This window comes from Trachymyrmex septentrionalis, unplaced genomic scaffold (genome assembly GCF_001594115.1).
Source record: "Trachymyrmex septentrionalis isolate Tsep2-gDNA-1 unplaced genomic scaffold, Tsep1.0 scaffold14, whole genome shotgun sequence".
NCBI lineage: Eukaryota > Metazoa > Arthropoda > Insecta > Hymenoptera > Formicidae > Trachymyrmex > Trachymyrmex septentrionalis.
In genome coordinates this window covers 607,195-627,472 of record NW_017304543.1, presented here as the reverse complement: position 1 = coordinate 627,472, position 20,278 = coordinate 607,195, and the positions used below count along the sequence as shown (strand labels likewise).

The following is a 20,278-nucleotide window of genomic DNA, read 5'->3' as shown; positions in this document are numbered from 1 at the left end:
GTGTGTGTGTGTGTGTGTGTGTGTGTGTGTGTGTGTGTGTGTGTGTGTGTGTGTGTGGATATGTGTATTCATGGTATTGATAATTCGTTACAAAAACAATTGGATCTCGTCACCCCTCGAAATCAAGATAAATCGATCAACAGCGTAATTATGCTTGAAAGGAGACCTGCGGCCAGTTTCAATGTGTGACCCAAGCTTCCTCGGTTTGCATCTTACAAGAATTCGAGTCATCCAGGGTTCTTCACGAGTTTCTTCCCGCGATAGTCGTAAACACGTCGGCAGAAAAGCACCATGTCTGATGGTACTGGTATAGGAGGCTGTCGATTCTCTCTTGGATACACTTGGTCCCCTGGCGGAACTATCAAGCCAGGATTTTCTAAGCCCTCTTCGATTCTCCGTAAGTTTTTACGATACCTATAACATAAAAACGATATGCAGCAATGTAGATAATCCGATCCTGCTTGGTTAAAAGAAAAAAAAAATTTATGTTTTTCAATATTAACTTCAATAAAAGTTTCCATGCTTCTATATTAGTTTATTACTAGAGAAATTTAAAAAATGTACATTATAAAGCTCAAAAAAAGCTTTTACATAAATTAACGATCAATTATAAATATAATTTGTCGTTAAGTTTACATAAAGAAATTAATAATCCACACGAAATGTTCAAAGGTTTTTTTTAAAAAATCTATATTCGTGAAACAATAGTAAACCAAATTTAGAATAAATGTAACCACTCTATGTATGGAGTGGCTGATTAATAAAATTAATCCTGAACTTCATCCAATATATTTGTTTATAAGAGATTAATGAAGGGGTTGAAAGGAGTTAAAATATTTTAATGAAAAACTATGAGGTTGTCATTAATATCAATGTACGTTATGACTTGTAGTCTCAGGGAATGATAAATAATATATATTAAATTAAATTGCATTATATCACAGTAGAGAAAGTTACTTACCGACAGTATTCGTTAAACGTTAGGATATAACATTTGTCTTCTATGCAAGCGACACTGTTTGCGTCCCGATGACGCGAAGCAAATACCTCGTCTTCGCTATCGTGTGGCGTCCGTCCCTGTTCTGTGTGCTCAGGTCTGTAGTACCACAGCAACGAGAACATCATTTCGCCTAAAAGCAGAATATCATGATGTTAATTCATTAAATCTAAAGGAGAGTTTCTGCATTTCTCACAATCGAGGATATCTACCGTCGTCCGGATTCTCCCACAGCGCCGCAATCTTCGCAACATACGGCAAATCACCCTTTCGCGTACCACTTCTCAGCAATACGCAGTCCCGAGGCCGCAATACGTCACCGCTCTCGTGATTCATACTCGCGTAACATCGCCGTATAGCTGTTTCTTCATTCTAAGACAATACATTTCAAAATTCTATCAGATTCTATCCACAGCGGATCATTGTCTAAACTTACTAACAAATAATGGCTAATATATCATATGGCAAGTAATTATTATATAAAGTTCCATGTAAAACATGCAGATCCATTTATGATTGTAGCAAACTCAGACGCGAATCAAAATTATTTTGAATTTATCTTGAAGTGAACGGCGCGTACATTTAATCCTTATATTAATTTAATCAAATAACATTATTCAGCAAATTACGCAAAATTTGCATATCTTTTTTAAAAAGACAATTATATCGACAGCTTGAATTTTTCTTTACCATATTATTTACATAAAGCTATATATAGAAGTTTAAATTTTAAATCAATTATATTGTTCTAAATTTATCGAAATATATATAATGGCAAGTCACAATAAAAAAACAAAAAAATCTAGGTTTATTTTGTTTTACAGTAACAACAAAATTTTCTCTTGTCTAATTACTGTTATGTTGTGATAATAGGAATCTGGTTCCTCAATTAGTATCAAGGTTTGAATAAAATCTTCAGACCAGAAGTATCAAGGTTTAATTATTCTTACCGTTAGATAAACTTTGGCTTCAAAGGGCTCTCCCTCCCAGCTCCATCCATTGTTCCACTTCGGTTTCAGGAACGTTTTTCTCGTTAACGTCAGACTCTCATTTCCAAGCGAGGAATTCTCCACTTTACAGCCCGACTTCTTGGCGTTTGCCACCTTCTTTACTGCTGTCTTCCGCTTCTTCTTAATTACAGCTGACTTTTTCGGATCTTCACTCACATCACTCGCTTTGGTCTTGGACAAGATATCACGCTTCTTCGAACTGTCCCGCGCTTTTGAATCCTGCGACCTAGACTTTATATCCTGCGCCTTCGTCTCCATGATTTTGCCAATTTTGCTTTTACAAACCTTGACCTTAGCATCTTGAGAAGCCTTCAGTTTCGGAGGCTTCGCGTCCGTTTTACTTTTGGCTTGACCATTCTTCGAAACAGCCTTTGACACTTTTTCAATAGTGTGCTCCTTCACCTGATCGATTTTCTTCGCGGGCTTCTTCGTCGTCGGCAATGATTCCTCTTTGACGTTCTTCTTCTTCTTTTCGACGCGTTCACAGTTTTTGCTTTTGCGATCTTTCCTCTGCGTCATCTGTAGACTCTGCTGTATCACATCATTGATAGTCTCCATTATTGAAATATCACTGGCGGTTCGTTTTAAGCAATTCACGATGCTCTGCTTGCCGCTCTTTACCTTTTTAGTCGCGCTCTCATTCGCACTCGGCGTCTCCGCTTTGCGCTTTTGGCCTCGGGGTCCTACGTCCTTCTTCGTTTGCTTCTTCTTCGAGGTAGTCGTTTCCGTTCTTACGCTATCGGCTTTATTCGGTAGTGGCTCGATCGCAATGACATTGGTCAATTCCTCGTTATTCGCATCTTGGGACGAGCCCACCGATAAAGCCCTTTTACTAAGTTTCCTCTTCTTTCTACTATCCGATAAGCTATCCAGCGAAAGCTTCCTCTTCGTCACCTTTTGGCACTTGGGCTGTTCCTCAGTTTCAGCTTCGACCTTGGTCACAATCGATCCCTGCATGACTTCTTCCTCCATTTCGCCCTCATCCTCTTCCTCCTCCTCCTCCTCCTTATCGTCAACGGTCTCTTGTACGGTCGGCTCGTAATCAGGCTTTTTCCAGTTCTCATCGCTGTCGATCACCACTACGTCCAGTTCCTCCTTCACGTCAGGATCGCCGTCGAGCTTGTCGTCCAGCACGATACCAGAATCCTTGTCCATCTCCAATATCGCTATCTGTCCCTCCTTCATGCACTGCTCGCACTTCATGATATCGCACTTGTAATCCGACTCGCACTTGACGACGTTGCAATTGGCGACGCACGGCAACCCGTCAATCTCCATACTGCAGGATTCGCATTTGACATTGTTGTTCTCCAACTTGAAATTGTGATACTTGCTGCTGGGACAGCTCGCTGTCACGGACAGTTTCTCAGTGGGCGATAGCGTTTCCATCTTGACCTCGCAAGTGGACGTACACGCGTTCTGACAACCGCATTTCCTCAATGTATCCTCTGTACAATTTTGCTCGTCCTGCGGGGATGGCAGAAAGGAAATTCGTCGGGTTACACCGGTTACACAATCGCGCAACAAATCTGTGAGCTTTTGAAAAAACGGGCTCTTGTGGCCTTTTGATTTAATCGTTATTTTTATTATTTTTAGTTACAATATAATATCGAGATGAAAATAAAATGTTTGATTTTCTCTTCATATAATCGAAATATCCGATAAATTTATTGAATTCAAACAAGTTATTCAGACTAATAGAATTGTATACAAAATATGAAATCTAAATATTTATACACCCATATTAGAGTACTATTTTCGGAATAATATTTTTTTTGTTGCCAAGTGTCATTATCAAGAAAATGAAAAATTATTTATCGTATTAAAAAAATAGTTTCAGGAATAAATAAAATAATATTTCAGTCTTGCTTAATTGGAATTGTATTTGCAGATATTTCATTTCCAATGTAGTATATTATCACAAAATAATCAATATAAAAATTTTTAATCGTTAGAGCAAAAATATTTGCATAGCGCATATTTCGCTAAATATTGTCATCAAATGCAATTATATTTATAATAAATGCACGTGTCTTTTTTTTTATCTGCACGTTTTGCCTCAGGATCGGTCGGAAATCAAAGTAATCGGAGATGATCATCAAAATGTTGATAATAAGTGTAAGAGCGATGAAACACATACCTTACTCCTACAGTCTTGGTTTTGAAGGCGACTATGCCCACCGACTAGATTGTGTGACGGCGGGACCGAGGGGGGTTGGTTCTGATTTAGGTTGCGATGAGTGTTGATTTGGACGCGATCCGTATCCCAGGCATTGGCACCGGGAGGGGGAGCTAGCCCGGCTAGCCCCCTCGCCGGCGAGGGCGGACCTACCATAGCACTGGGTGGCAATGACAGACCGGGCCCCGATACCACTGGCGCTCCCTTACCATTACCAATAAGGGCCCCAGTATCCACGTTTTTTGGACACGATTGCATCGGGCATGGACAACCCTGAAAGGCTGCGGCACAAACGGGATCGGTGAATGCCGTATCGTTTCTATCGGAGTATCCGGATAAGGAAGCTCGCGATGCTTTACGATTAAATGCACAAGATTTAACTCAATTTGAATACAGCTCGTATTAGTTTGAATTAATATTATTTCTCAAAGTAGAACTCGTTCGCGTCTGTAGGATAACTTCAGCATTTATATTGTAGAAGTCAGAAAAAAAAAAATGAGTGACCCAATCTCTCGAATTAAATAATTTATTATTTTTAACTTCCATAAGTATCAAAATATAAATCAATCCATTTCTATGATTAGTTCCAAAGTATAATAAATAGTGTCTATATCTCTCAAAGTGCATTTAGTAAATAATAAACTAAATTTCGATCTCTAATATATTTTCTTAACTCTATTATTTTAGTTAAATTAACGATATGAGTAAGAGCAGTGGCGACTTATACAAATATAAATGTACATATTATACATGTATTATATATAAATATAGAAATGAAATATAATAGATAAATAGAAGATTTTTATTTGCAAAAAAATATGTTGACATGCTTAGCTATGTAAAGAATATTTGGATGATAAAATGTGGTTGACTTACTGCGAATGTTATTAATTTTCATTAGCGAAAGTTATAGACTTTTTTTACTCTTTTCTTTGATATGATAAACAATAGGAAAAAATGACAACTAATTTTTGGTTATGTATAACACTACACGTGATACAGTAATTAATTAATATATAGAATAACTTATAATAATCAAAATGATCATCTCTTTCAGCTATTTAAAAAATTAAGAATTTTTTATTCACAGTCTTGATTGTGAATAAAAAAACTTCTAAACTTCTAAATTAGAATAAATTAATTATAATTCTAAAAATTTTCTAGCCGATAAATAATTTGATCATCAATTAAATGTAATATTATCTTATTATGCGAAAAAATATATTTTTCAAAAGATACGAGCGACAATTTTTAATAAATAATAATTTATATTAGAATTGCAATAAAGTTGTATTTCAAAGAACAATAATATTATGTATCTCAAACAACAATTAAAAAATACGGATACATTTCTGTCCACTTTGTTCTAAAAATTGATTTTAAAAGAGAGTATGTCAATTTGTTAATATAAAAAAATACGTATATATATATAAATTTTATTAAACTCAGAAGTTTGAAAATTTGTGTCGAAAAAATACATATCAATTAATATCGTATCAAATTTGTCGGTGTGATTTTCTAATTGAATAAATTTCAAAAAATCTAAGTAAAAGTAGGAAGAGGAACAGGAGAGACGGGAAGAAAACGAGATAGAATTTCTGTCCTTGCGGAACGTCACGTAGTTCTCTTTTAGTAAATGATAATACTTACGGTCTACGAAAGGTCTTCCCTGAGAATGCAGATATGCTGGATTCGGAGGTGGCGGCGGCGGATGGGGGGGCGGAGGATATCCCCCGTAATAGGGTAGCGGATATTCGCCTGGCGGTGGCGGAGGTGGCTGGTAATCAACGACTCCAGGGCCACCTCCAGCAGCACCGCTGCCTGGCGGCGGTCCACCACCCCCACCGGACTCTTGATAGCCATAGTATTGCCTGAAAAGTATACCCTCCTTTATGAAATGCATTGACAATCCAAGCAAATATGAATATCCGATCTGCTCATATTGGTTCTTATTATCTGCAGATAACGAGATGAAAGTTACCAGAAAAGGGAGACCTTGACATGCACCAAGACATATACGGATTTAACAAACTTGAGTCGATCGCTGCAAGAATTCTAAATCTATAGTCGAAAGAAATATTCAGGTCGTCCGCATAATTCTCTTGATCGATACATAATTCTTCAATCGATTTGGAACAAACATTTCCGTGACGAAAATATCAGCACTAATAATATCAGATTCGATTGGAAGAGATACAGCTGTACGGATTTTTTTTACAAATTAATTTGATCAAATTATCTATAATTGAATTCCAATACATACATTTTATTTTAAAAATTTGTGATTTAGTTTCAAGAACACATAATATTAAAATATCTTTATAAGCCAATAACAAATAATTAAAAAGTTACTGTGCATGTTAAAATTTACTATTTAATTTCCGCGACTTTTGCAGCAAAAACCAACTTTACTACGGTCTAGTTGCAGCTTTCACTTCTCCATTAAAAACGAGATAACGACGGTTTCGGAAAGTTAGCACCATCTGTGACCTAAATGTATTACAATGCGACAAGATATTCTGTTTATTACTAAAACGTTTGCAGATGTTTGTTACTAAAACTGACGAATATTATAACAATATTTAACAAAATAACAATGTGCAAATATCGTGTGCAAGTGAAACAAAAGTACTAAATTTACATGCTATTTTATACACGTTCTCAAACAATTTGGATAATGCAGCCTGCAATACTATGGAATGGTTTTGTCAATATCGTACATGTAACCAATTTATTTCATAACAGAGATTAAAAATACGCTAAAACTAAAATTTCTATGTGCTACTTTCCTACTATCTTTACCTCTTTTGTCAAAGCTAGTTTAAAATCGCGCATGATTATGATTATAAAGATAAGCGAAAACAATTTTCGTACAAAATGATTACGATCGTTAATGTTTAATACAACAACAATCGCGTTTGATTTATTGTACATACTGTGCAATTCAATATTTATAAATAGCGTTATGAACATTTATCAATTCTACAAACACCTATTCAAAGAAGTGAGTTATCATCACGGAAAAAAAACATGACGGCGCCCGATAACGTTTTAATAAAATAACTATCACTTTTCATATACGAGCCTTTCAGAAACCAAACTGATCAACTTCATGAAATAAAAAGACCTGATAAAATAATAAGTTAATCATATATGCTCTAAAAAATTAAAAAAATAGAGATTAGCTTGGTTTCTAAAAAGCTAATATAACGCTCTAACGCAACAATGTGTTACCAGCATTATGTAATAATTATCTTTAGGGTTAATACATGTCATATATACTCAACGAAAACAGATTCTCGATAATGTTACTACAACAACGGAATGGCGCATATGCCATTCTTCAAAGTGGTATCTCTCAACCTCCTTATTCGCGTCATCATGCAAAGCGTCGAACGCGAATAAATCTTGTACCTTCTGTAAGTGGGCGGGTATTTGTAGAAATGCGGCGGATGAGGGTGAGGATGAGGATACGTCGGCGGATAACACAGATCCGGATACTGCGGCGTGCCGTAGTACTGCGGACAATATGTCCTATAAAAGCCTCCACCTGAAACAAATGACCGTTCATTCATCCTATGCGTATCCCCATTGAATGTACGATGATCAATTTCATAAAACGACAAATAAAACTTCAAATATTCGTTTAACAGTTACAATGCTCTACTTCACAAAACATTAAGGGAATTCTAAAGCCGACTATTTGGAACTAAATGATAAATTAAACGCAATAATTAAATATAATATAATTTTCGTAAAGGATCGCATATATTACTTTTACAGATTAAAAAATCCTTTTCTAGAATTAAAATATGCGCATTAATACTAATCTGTAGCGTGGAATTTATGCCAGAAACAAAATGTTTGAAATTGAGATGTTTTCTTAGTTGATCATTTCTTAGTTGAATATGACGTGTATATAGAACTGTCAAGATTTGCTTGATACATTTAAAAGCTCTACAATTTAGACTTACGAAATTAAAGGCAAACTAGTAGATTATACGAAGAGAAAGCTTCAAGATTTTCAAATAAAGTATTTATAGTTCGATACGAAAATAAAACGATTCTCTATAAAAATTTATATTATAATTATATATATATACAGTATTGATGTAATAGTTCGTAATAGTGTTAATATCATGTAAATCGTATACGCATGTATGTATATACCATTGAATTCAACCAGCAATCCTATTGGAGTTTGGTCTTTAGTTTAAAATCCTCTTAAGGGATATCGCTGAATAATTTGCCCGCGTTACTTGTTAAAAGAAAATATTATATTTATAAATGCCACAAAAGATTAATCTCCAAAAGAAAGAATAAATAATTAAGATGATGTCAGGCAAATAGCTGTTTAGGTATCTAATGAAGTAATAAGGCATGTGATTAAAGTTCTATGATAAAATTTATTTCAATATAATTTAGTTATATGTATAATATAATTGCAAAAGTACAATTCTATTTAAAGAAAGCTCACTCTCAAGTTTACACATATCTGACGGTGATAGTACCGAACTATCAGTACCGAAGGACAAATCTTTGTACCGGCAAGTATACTATATACTTGAGATCTTGATATAGCGCTTGAAGGTAGTGAGCGCTATATTATCGAAGAGGCTGATATCTGCATCCAATTAAGCCCGTGAGTGCTCGCGCTATTAGCCCTGCGCTCACGTCAATGTATCGCATGATTTAGAGTCGCTTATAATACGTTAATATCGTAGTGCGACATACCATTTGCACGCATAAAAACGCAGGAGAATACACGCTCTCGTGGTTTAATCTCAAACCGACGTGACGTTTTTGTTCCTACTTAAAAACGGCTAATGCACATCACTTTTTTCCATGATAATGCGGCGTGCCGCTTTTATATAACATATTCATAATCCATTTCTGACACGTAGAAGAAAGAATTTCCATTAAGATCTGCGTCACACAAGGGATCCCGTTTTCACTGTCAGCGAATTTTCATAAATTTTGGTAACGCGATTCGTTTCGCGGAAATTCACAAGAAAAGAATCTAAAAATTGCTGACGGAATATAGAACGCGAAAAAAAAAATTATAGTGACGCGAAATAAAAGAAAACGAAGAAATGAAAGGTCGAAAGCTACGATTTTTTTTTCGACGTTTTCCTTCATGCACCACTTATATTTAATCTTAATATGCACCTGCATGACTACTCATTAATGCATTTCCAGTACAGATAACCATGTTAAGCATTGCACGATAAGATCATTAATGTAAATGCCAGATCCGTATAGATCTATACGATATATTGCCCTAGACGTATGACGACATTTACCTAAGCGGCAAATCTATCTGATGAATCGAGATAGTAAAACTGTCTGATAAATGACATGCAGAAATGGTCTTATAAGATATACATTAATTACACGTCCAATTATACAATTATCTTATAATTTTAAATTTTTTCTCTCAAAATTTATTTAAACATATCATTGATATATTTGTTAGTATCGAAGAAGAAAGATTTCTACGAGAAATAAAAGTTCTAAGAGAATTAAAAAAATATCTAATCTCAACTCAAAAATATCTAATCTATTTTATCACTTCAATATATCATTATCAAGTTATTTAAGTTATTATTGTTGCAATCATAAAATTTGTAGAAAGATACTGTAAATTTTATTCTAAATTTCTAATTTTTTTCAATTTTATAATATCGAAAAATGCAAGAAAGAGAGACATCCACTTTTTCTTTAAGCTCCTAACAGTATTTTTTAACTACAAATGGATGCTTTTTGTGTAAGAAAGTTAAGGAAATTTTTACATATTAATAAATTGTAAAAAATTAAAAAAATATCAAATTGTTAATACAAAAATATGTAAAAAATCTCGATATTAAATAATTTTTTCTAAAAGAAAATAATGTGATGATTCTCTTTTTGCAACGTTTCTTTAATTATAGTATATTACTACGTATTAATTATTATTAGTAACATACCCGTACTGCTTGTGCCTCCCGAAGTTGTGGAAGTGGCGACCAGGTCGTCCGAACCCTCTGAGTTTTGAGGAGGCGTGGGTGTCGGTTCTGGAGGTGGGCCCTTAATGGGTGGTAAGGTTGGTGGTGGTGGTGGTGGGTGCTGTATCAGTGGACCAGCCGGCTGATAATACCCTGTGAATAAAAGAGCAGCGTTTGCACTTTCCTAACTGATCGTCTTCCACTTCTAATTTTCAATATTGCCTTGTAAACCCGCTGTACGATCTTGCCGTTCCGTTATAAGAGATATTTTTGGACAGTGAATATTTTACAGTTTTTATAATACGAACACTGAAAAAAAATTTACTAAATTTTATTAAATTTGGTTTGAATATAGTATTAACGAAATATTTGTTAAATGTAAACGTACATCTATTTAAATATAATTTTTCATTTTAAAAATAAATGTTTATTTACCGTAAGGAAATATTTCGTTAATACTATTTAAACAAATATTTAATAAAATTCAGTAATTTTTTTCAGTGAAATATTTTAAAGAACATATGTTTACACATGATTCGTATATTTATATTTCAATACAAGTTTTATTATGCTCATATGTCAGTAAATCCAATTTAAAATAAGCTATTAATTTTCAAAATATTTAATATATATTGTAGAATCTTATGATTTTCAATATTTAGCCTTATTTTCATATTGTTATATATACTTTTCCAATCTTTGTTTAATCTCTACGTATATACGTTATCAATCAGTACGATTTTATACGCACGCCGATGTAATTTCCGTGATTTTAGATTTGCAAAAATTACGCTACGCGATTTTTAGAGTTTTAGATACGTTAAGGGTGTTATAGTGCTAATAGGAAAGTAGCATGAATCACACCGTTGATAGGATAATACCAAAGCGTTATACTTCAATAGTTCATAATCGTGGGAGCGCGAGTAAGCCACGATGAGTCTCTCTAATCCTCCCATTCGTTCAGATTTATCCCTCAGCTTTGCGTTATGTATTTTTCAACATTCGCGCCGTATCAATTCGGAGTCCCTTAATAAAAAAAATTTTCAAACTTGCAGCGCGAGACTACCTAACATGCGTGCGCAAAGCCAAAGGATCATGCGTGTAAATCACTAAAGCACTAAAGCGCGAGTTAGAGCACCACACACGTTGCAATAGTCTGGCTCTATTTTTTTTGCAAATAAATAAACGACCGAAATCAACTTTCTTCGCGCGAGAAGAGTATACCGTGCTTGCATATCGATCGATTATCCTAAGAGATCGTTCGCCATTTACTTCATCCAATCACGATTCCACTTTATGTAGGTTAAACGCGCCTCGCTCGTACTCACGCACGCCGAGGAGAGATGGGCGCAGCATCCGAGCGCGTTCGTGGCGATCTGATTGGAGCCGCGTCGAGCGGATGGGATCTCGTGATGGACAAAGCATGTGCGAGTTGTTTCTCGACAGTTGACGTAGTCTTGTTTAATTATTGCGTTTAATTATAAACTCGACTGATGTTTGTTATATTATTGCGTAAAGAATTGTTCTTCACGATTCATTCTTGCCTGTCTTTTTAATCTTTTGGATTGATAACCGGAAAAAAAAGTCTGATTGCTTTAATTCGAATTCTACAAAAATAAACAAATCAGAATTATATAGTTAAATCTATTATAATTCTAATCGAGATAACCAGATGTTCAATCGGAATTCTGACTGATGCGATCAGAATCTACTACAATTCATTCATTTCCAATCAAAAATTTATCATAAACATGACGAGTGGGCCAGCTCGTAAATTCTCTAATTTTCTATATTACAATATCCTATATTTCTATGACGTAAACTGTTAGATTATCCATTATTTGATGATAAAGCTTGTATCTACATTCCGATAGCGCGATTACTATTATTATTGTGATTATTGCGATTATTGATTACCGTTAGAAGCATATGTATTAGCTTTGCGTCTATTCTAATATGACAACAAGATATAGACATAGCACAACTGGTAAACAAGCGATTAAATTGTAGATGAAAAATTTAAAGATACATTTCAGCTTGTAATAGATATTTTTGTTGTCAAATTGAAAAGCATTCTTTACAATTTTAGAGTTGTATATCTATTATAAGCCGACATTATATATACAACTCTAATTATAATTTCGGTTTATAATAACGATAAATTTACAATTCTGATTACAGTATGCCTGTTTAATGCTGCGTTTAACGCCAATTTACGCGTTACATGTATACGCAACGTGATCGTCGATTATGTCCATATTCGATTTTCTTGCGTAATTTTATCAGTCAGATATCGTTAAATATCATACCTTCCGCTTAAGTAGAAAACCAAGGTTCGCAAATGCATAAATCGAGAAAACGCCGATTTTCTCGTGAATCTTTACCGGATATTAGCGCGTGCAAGGTCTAAGATAAAGAAAAATATTGTTAAAGTCTAAAGTAAAATTTATTAATGAGCTGTAAACAGTGTAGCGGAATTAAAATTGTATTTATAAAATCAAAAGTAAATTTAAAGAAATAAATGTTGATACACAACATTTAAGAGAATTTTATGAATTCGGCTAATTATTTTGCTACTTCTGTGATCATTGACTGATTAATTACAAAAATATTTATACAAGTAATAACATAATACATATTTAAATAATTATAAGAGAAATATATTCATGAACCTTTAATAAATAAATAATTAATAATGTAATGTAGATTAAGTAATTAATAATGTAAATAACCAAAGTTGCAAAGTGATATAAATTTTGTTACAAATGTTTGAACAACCTTTCAGAGATAAATCTACCATTGATCGTAAAACATTTAACTGTTATATATTGTGTATTATACGATGCAGCTGAAAAACGAAATCGGGCTGCCGCGCAATTTATTTTATTCAACACTTCACAATTTAATTGACTTCGTAAAAACACAATTATTTGGCCGACACGTGTAGACAAGCCATGAATCGAATATCAGGGCGTTAAAAGGCCAAAGTTGAAGACGAATGCCGGTCTCTGTGAATGACGTCATACGACAATCGATTGGTGTGCTTACTGCTTGCGCACACCGATACGTGGCAAGTACCGAACCGCTGCTGTCGAATTCATTAACCATTTAATATGATTCTTCGGTAATCATTGCAAATAGCAATTTTGCCACATAGAATGAAAAAATTATCATCCTACTAATATAAATATATATCTCCGAAGTGCGATACACATTCATTATGAGCATTGAATCGAGTAATATTTTTCGCTTCCATAATATCCGTAATAAACATCCAAACAACCAAAATTATTTCAGATTATACGAACTGGCAAAAGTCATATTTAACAATAATTCGATTTAAATCAGTTAGATAATCACATTTAATATTATTTGAAATACATGTTGAATATTACAATACACGAAAAAAAAAAATAATTACTTTAATAATCCAATAAACTGTAGGATATTTTAGATTGTCCATTATTTGATATGCAGCCTCTCGATTTTTATCAAATTAAAATATGCCTTGTTTCAAACTCAACTTCGTCAATAAATGTGACGGACAAATGGAATTCATCAATAAAATTCCCTTGTTCCAAAAATAATATAAGTTAAAGAAAGATAAATCTTCCCCCCCGAGGGTTATTCGTTAGAGCAGTTTCATTTACACAATCGCCCCCGTTAAATTTAATTCAATCCGACCTTCGGTTTCTCCATGTTGCCACGCTCGCTAAGTACTTCAAGTTGCAACGCAAGCAGCCAAGTTTCCCGTGAAATCATGGCGCACAGAAATGGCAAACAACAGGTTTACTAATTTTCCCCGTATCGCGCGTTGGCGGTGGCAAGAACGTACTCCAGCATTTATTCGGGTTTAAGCGTTAAGCCAATTAATTCCACGTAATTTCGCGGGTGTGACGCGTTGATGGCGAGAAGGTCGAAGTCAAAGATAAAGCTGGGCCAAGGATGAGGATCGCGGGCGAGACGCGACCGACTTGTGCATCGCGGCCCGACTTCGACAATGAGAATAACGAGAAAAAGACAGAGTCCGGTGCGAGCATTGCTGGAAGGAGGGAGAAAGGAGGGAAAGAGAGAGAGAGAGAGAGAGAGAGAGAGAGAGAGATTCTTTCTTAGCCGTATCGGAACAATTCAAGGATACCGCGAGGACGTCGTCTACGCGTATTAAGGTCGCCGAGACTGGTTCGGGAGCGCGGAGATACGTCGCGCAGATACACGCGAGCGTGTATTTTTGATCCACGTCGGAATCGCTTTGCGAATCTCTCGAAAATTGATCTCGGAAATCGGATCTTTACCGCAAAAGACTTGGTATCACTTTACTTCAAATTACAATTTTCTAATTCCAGTACGCCGGAAGTATTTGTAAAAACCTTCGTTAAATATTTCTGTATGATTCTTGAAATAAACCGTGTACAATATTAATTCTACGCCATAAGAAACAGTACAGCTTCTTTAAACTTAAACTTTTCGTTTTGTCAAAAGATAATTGTTTTTTTTTTGGATCTGCGCGCTCTAATAATTCGGTAGCACTAATAAAATATTCTCGTTTGTGTGTCAATTGCAGAAATAATTTCGATAGTGCTAACAACGTATTTTTGTTTATGCATTAATTGCAGATGTCCAACGTGTCAAAATTTATTTACTATCGTTCAACATTATCCAGGTCATTAACGGCTAAATGAAATTATCGCAAGCGATGGCGCATTTTGCTCGTGGCTGCATTAAATAATCATAAATTCGCGAGTCATCGTGACGTAGCGCAGCTGTAGTACAGCTTGTTAACAAAATCGACGTTCAGCATCACCGTATGCAAGTGCAATCGAGCTGGGTCTGGCTACACAAATTAATCGCACGATATATAGAAGCGCACTCAGCCCGATATCTGGCCAATTCGCCATTTTCAATCCACTTGCACTTCTAGGTAGTTAAATTAAAACGCAATTACTGAATTTGCAAAAGCTTAAATAAATAATTAGTTGTTAAATAATGTGCGGAGCAAATAATTCGCATTTTAAAAGAAAATAATCCCAATGTCCCATGCTAAATATGCTATGAAATCGGTGATATCGGTGATATCGGGGGAACGAATTATATGATACGATAGCCAGACTTCTGACTCGGCGTCTCCGGCGTAGAGAGAATGTAAATAAGAACGAAAATATATACCGTGATAGCAATCCGATGGCGCATTGCTGCCGCAAAGTCGCTCCGATCTGCGGCCCGTACTACTACCGCTCGTTTTATCCACACGTATCGGCACGCGGCAAAAGTCTCGAACGGCGCTCGTACGCTCGTAGCCTAGAGAAGTCAAGGACCTGAGGAACACGTAGCTGCTGGCGCAACGGCGGTGTCGTTGGACTCGGAATAGAGAAATATCGGGAGGGGGTCCAACTCCCCCTTACTCGATACTCAACGGCAGTGATGATGTAGACGCGTTCCCCGAAACTTGAAGGAACGACGTTACGTGTGAAGGAATCGCGCGGTGGATTCCCGGATTGGACCGGAAATCCACGGTGGGATCATCGATGACGATGACAATGGCGGAGGTAGCGCGCGACCTCGGCATGCGATCGATAATTCGCGAATATTCGGCCCTTAACCGCTGTCATCCGATACAGGGCGAGAGCGGCCGATAAGGGTGATGGAATGGACTGGCGATGCGTCGCGAAGGGTCGATAGCCTAGATCGCGTTGCGGTAACGCAAATCAAGTAACGAAGTTCGCGGCGAAGTTGAACTACTGCAATTCAGATTCGGATGAATGGTATCATTCGGATAGCACATTATAGAGAATCGACGTTGCTACAAAAGGATGTTTTTTTTTCTGTACGTGAAAAAGAGCTGGATGATAAGAATTAACTAGCGTGCGATAAAAGGATCAAGTGATAAAGTTATCGTATGGATGTCCAAAAGAGATATCATTTTATAAATTATACCTATTATTAATAGCAAGAACGGAAGGTTATTACTAATGGAGTGAAATGTATATGTATAGTTAATTGTCATGTAAATCTCTCTCTCTCTCTCTCTCTCTCTCTCTCTCTCTCTCTCTCAAACGAGAAAAATGTACGACCGCCATGCCCCAACTATAGATCAACGATATGCAAATATCAGATTGTCCGGTCTTTAACCGATTATGCAATATTATCGCGTGTAATGCGCGTAATGCCCTATATTTTTGCACGAAGCATTAATGATAGAGTTATTAGTGGGTTATTGCAAAAATTACGTGAATAATATTAAAACTAAAACGCAAAATAATAATATGAAAGGTGAATATCAGGAAATTATAAGTATATAAAATATGAAATTTATGAAAAGCAAATCGTAATTGAAATGAGCTGTATTTAATTATAAATAAAAAATGAAGATACTTTTAAGTATCTTCGCATAATTGGAACGAGAGCTAAATAAATTAATATTCGATACGTCCAAATAGTGACCGCGAAGTACAAAAATTTCGCAATTACTTCTTGCCTTTTGCGACCGAACGAGTGGAGTGGAGATCGCAAGGTGGATAAAATGGATTTAATTCTTTAGCTCTTTATCCCATAGCCAAGTTTAAAAAATCGAGCAGTAAAACTATCCGGTGGATTAGAGGGAAAGCCCGCGGCACTGATAACGCCGCTGAGACGCTGCGCTCAATAATTGAAGACTTGAAATGCGAAAGAACGTTGTGTGTGTATTAAGTACGAGGACATTCAACATCGAAGAAACTAACTCGGAAAGTTCCGTAACTTGTACGCGGCGAAACTTTAAGCTACGCTCGCGTAAATTTTGTTCGGGAAATTGTTAATGATCGTTGCAACTAGAAAAGTTATATTAAGAGCCATCTTTCCGTATCTCCTTATGAATAATATGTATGATACGTGCACCGTGTTAATTTACATATATATTTATAATACAGCAACTTCTTTTTATTCAAATAAATTACTGTTCTTAAATATAAGAGTACATTGCAACTGCAATTTTATCAATCTTGTTACTCAATGTTATAAAAAAAAATCATATTCTCTCAATTAATATAAATTAAAAAAAATTAGAATAACTAAAGATATAATTAAATAGTCGATTACAGTTATTTCTCCTGTATATAAAAATAAGATTCTTTTAAAGTTTCTTTAAAGTAGTTACAAATTTCAGTGTTTACAGATTTATATCCGACTATTTTTTATCTCATATATATCAATTTCATGTAATAATAAATTTAATTTCACTTTATTAACTAATAGAATGATCGTAAATGAGAGATGATGAGACGGTATGATATTTTAAAAGTAGAACAATTTCAATTTCTTGAAATAAATCGTTAAAATATCTAAAACGAGAATATTGGTTACAAAGAATAAAGATGTTTAAAAATATATTTTTATAATTTTGTTATTAATTATAAATATAATAGCTAATAATAAACAATTATATAATAGGGCGATTCATGCAGGAAGTTGCGCTTGTTTCAAAGTTACGAATCACTGATTGTAATTGACTGTAAAATATATCGTAGCGTTACGAGAGATACGGTATAGTGAGAGATACGATTTTCCACGAAGTGCGAAGGTCAATAAAATGCTCATTAAAGGGATCAATTTTTTCGATCGGACTCCAAGTCGTCAATTACTATCTATTTGAATACTCTTTACTTTCAATGTAAGATAATTTATTCGCGGCGCTCCGGATAAGATCGGTCGCGACATTCGTTGTCTCAAGGCTTTCGCCGGACTCATTTAACATGTAAGTCAAATATATAGTCTTGACTAATTTCTATTAGGCAAAAACGTATTTGCTTGATATGATTTATATTAACTGATTAATTATTAATCTAACCATTATGACATCTAAATATTATGTCTATGTGCACGCTATAAAAATCTAAAACGTCTTCAATATAACAATGAAAACAATAAAAAGCGAATAATCATTACAACAGTCGTTACAGTACAATAAAAAGAATCGTATCAGTTTAATTTTCCCTGATGAAGTGAACTGCAATGTTCACAAAAAGTTAGCATTTAATGATGTATCAAAACACGGAAATAACACACAACCTGCGCAGTTCCTTTGACAAAAATACTCTGGAATATTATGGAAGCCTTAAAAGTATTAATAGCTTATACGGCAATGTGGTAAATTTAGAAATTTGTTAAGCAACCGAATAATATTCGACATTTTCTTACTCGCACATTTTAACCTCTGACCTCATGATTACTATACATTGTACATATTTAAATTTATGTCCTTTTACTGTCGCTTATTTTTCTCAAAGCGATATTTTACTCGGTAACTGACATTTATCTTTATTTTCTTTTTTATTATAGTAACGCACACACAAATGATGCACAATTAATGCATAAACAATAAGTACATACGTACTATTTTTTATTCAGACTATTTATGGAAATTGTTTTCCTTTATGCTATTTCTCATATTTTATTGAATAACTAATAATAAAAAATTTAAATAAAAATAGTGTAGACTTTATATTCATCTTTATTTATGATGATCTTCAACCCGCCATATTTTTCCGAGAGCGTGTAACTACTCTACAAAATGTAATTTATTTGTCAAGCAATACATCGCAGTGGCGGACCTAAACGCGCATCATATTTTCTTTGGCAGGCACATTTCAATTTCACTTTTCTATTTCTGCTTTACTGCGTATTTATTTTTAATTTATCACTTTGTATAATTTTTCCGTAAAAATTTCTGAGAATAACGAATATTGATATAAAATTCTCTAAATAAATAAAAAATTTGCCATTTTCATATCTTAATGTTTAGAATATTAGATATTTCCATTTTTCACGTACATTGTTCAAATCAAATTTATTTTCGATCTCAAGATTGGATCCATCATAGCTTTGCGAAAACTTTCCATCGGAATAACATTATAGACAACCTACTTTCTACCATAAGCATATGCTCATTGTGTGATCGCAGTTATATGCTAATTACAATATCTATACTGATTAAGCGTACACCCAGACACATTGTTAAAGTAATCCCGTTGACTGTTTAACATGTCAGTGCGCAAGGAGCGACCAGATTTTTTGGAACTCTACGAATGTCCAGGACAAACATTTTTAGAGTAATCAAGAATTTGAACGCAAGTTCGAAGTTCTATTGGTAATGATCGCGATGTGCGTGCGTAGGACACGGGGTAAGGAATTTGAAAAGCCCATCGACAATTACGTTCCTCCTCATCATCGCGTGGGACGCTGAAGGAAAAATAAGATTAGCGATGAGCGGCACGAGCGAAACCGACGAAAGCCGTTCACCTCGTCCGTGGCAATGACGTCAGTCATCTGACAGGATATTCCACCGATCGACCGGGTCACGTACCGAAACCAGGAAGTACCGCAACTCGTCGCTGCTACGTCTTCGCACGAGAGAGCTGACTGAAGTCTGTATCATCAGATAAAATGATGCGATTTTTTTTCTCTTTTTTTTTTCAGAGGGATATCGCATGATGATCGGACACACGCGATTGCCGTTCGTTGACCTGCGCAGAATTCGGGGGTTATTATATAAGCTCTCTCGATCTTAACTCTCTTAGTACCGAAATCTCTTCTCCACGTCTCTCTTTAAATTAAGTATTATCTTTTTCGCCATCTTTTCTACTTAGGCTACGTTCCAAAACGTCTTCTCCGAGGAAAATTTTACTCGAAATATATAGTACACTCAACGTATACTATACCATATTAAGTAAAACTTTCTTCGGAGAAAATATTTTAGAATGTAGTTTTAAACGAGATGAATAAATAATTATATTCACGTCTGGCTATTATTTCATTTCACGACTTCTTCGATTGTTTATCAATGCATAATAAGACAAAATAAAAAACTAAGAGATGTCGAGGGCTCTCGCAAATTAAGCTTTCCAAATATAAATAGATAACAAAGTTTTATGCTTTGCTTAATTTTACGTGCATTTTAATTCATTCAGTAGATTACGGCTTACGGATTATTGCGCTGCAAATTACGCTTATGGCACAAAATGCTATCACATTGTTTTCTCTCGGAAACTTTAGAAGTCAACTATCTCTCAGTTTCGGCACGGAGTGACGCACGGGTGCTTTTGTATGGAGAAAGGCCGCCCGAAATGCATTCTCATTA

At 35.0% G+C, this 20,278-nt stretch overlaps 1 protein-coding gene across 3 annotated transcripts in view; it reads right to left on the bottom strand.

Annotated features, from left to right (window-relative positions):
* Nucleotides 1-6: 6 nt before the first annotated feature.
* Nucleotides 7-20,278, bottom strand: part of LOC108745579 — a 126,426-nt gene continuing 106,154 nt past the window's right edge. For all 3 annotated transcript variants that reach the window (XM_018481802.1, XM_018481803.1, XM_018481804.1), the window contains exons 5-12: nucleotides 10,153-10,323; nucleotides 7,601-7,736; nucleotides 5,837-6,057; nucleotides 4,148-4,467; nucleotides 1,948-3,474; nucleotides 1,210-1,369; nucleotides 962-1,130; nucleotides 7-414 (exon numbers count right to left, since the gene is read on the bottom strand). In XM_018481802.1, the coding sequence (XP_018337304.1) occupies nucleotides 228-414; nucleotides 962-1,130; nucleotides 1,210-1,369; nucleotides 1,948-3,474; nucleotides 4,148-4,467; nucleotides 5,837-6,057; nucleotides 7,601-7,736; nucleotides 10,153-10,323 (2,891 nt within the window). In that variant the 3' untranslated portion in view covers nucleotides 7-227. The remainder of the gene's footprint in view (nucleotides 415-961; nucleotides 1,131-1,209; nucleotides 1,370-1,947; nucleotides 3,475-4,147; nucleotides 4,468-5,836; nucleotides 6,058-7,600; nucleotides 7,737-10,152; nucleotides 10,324-20,278) is intronic.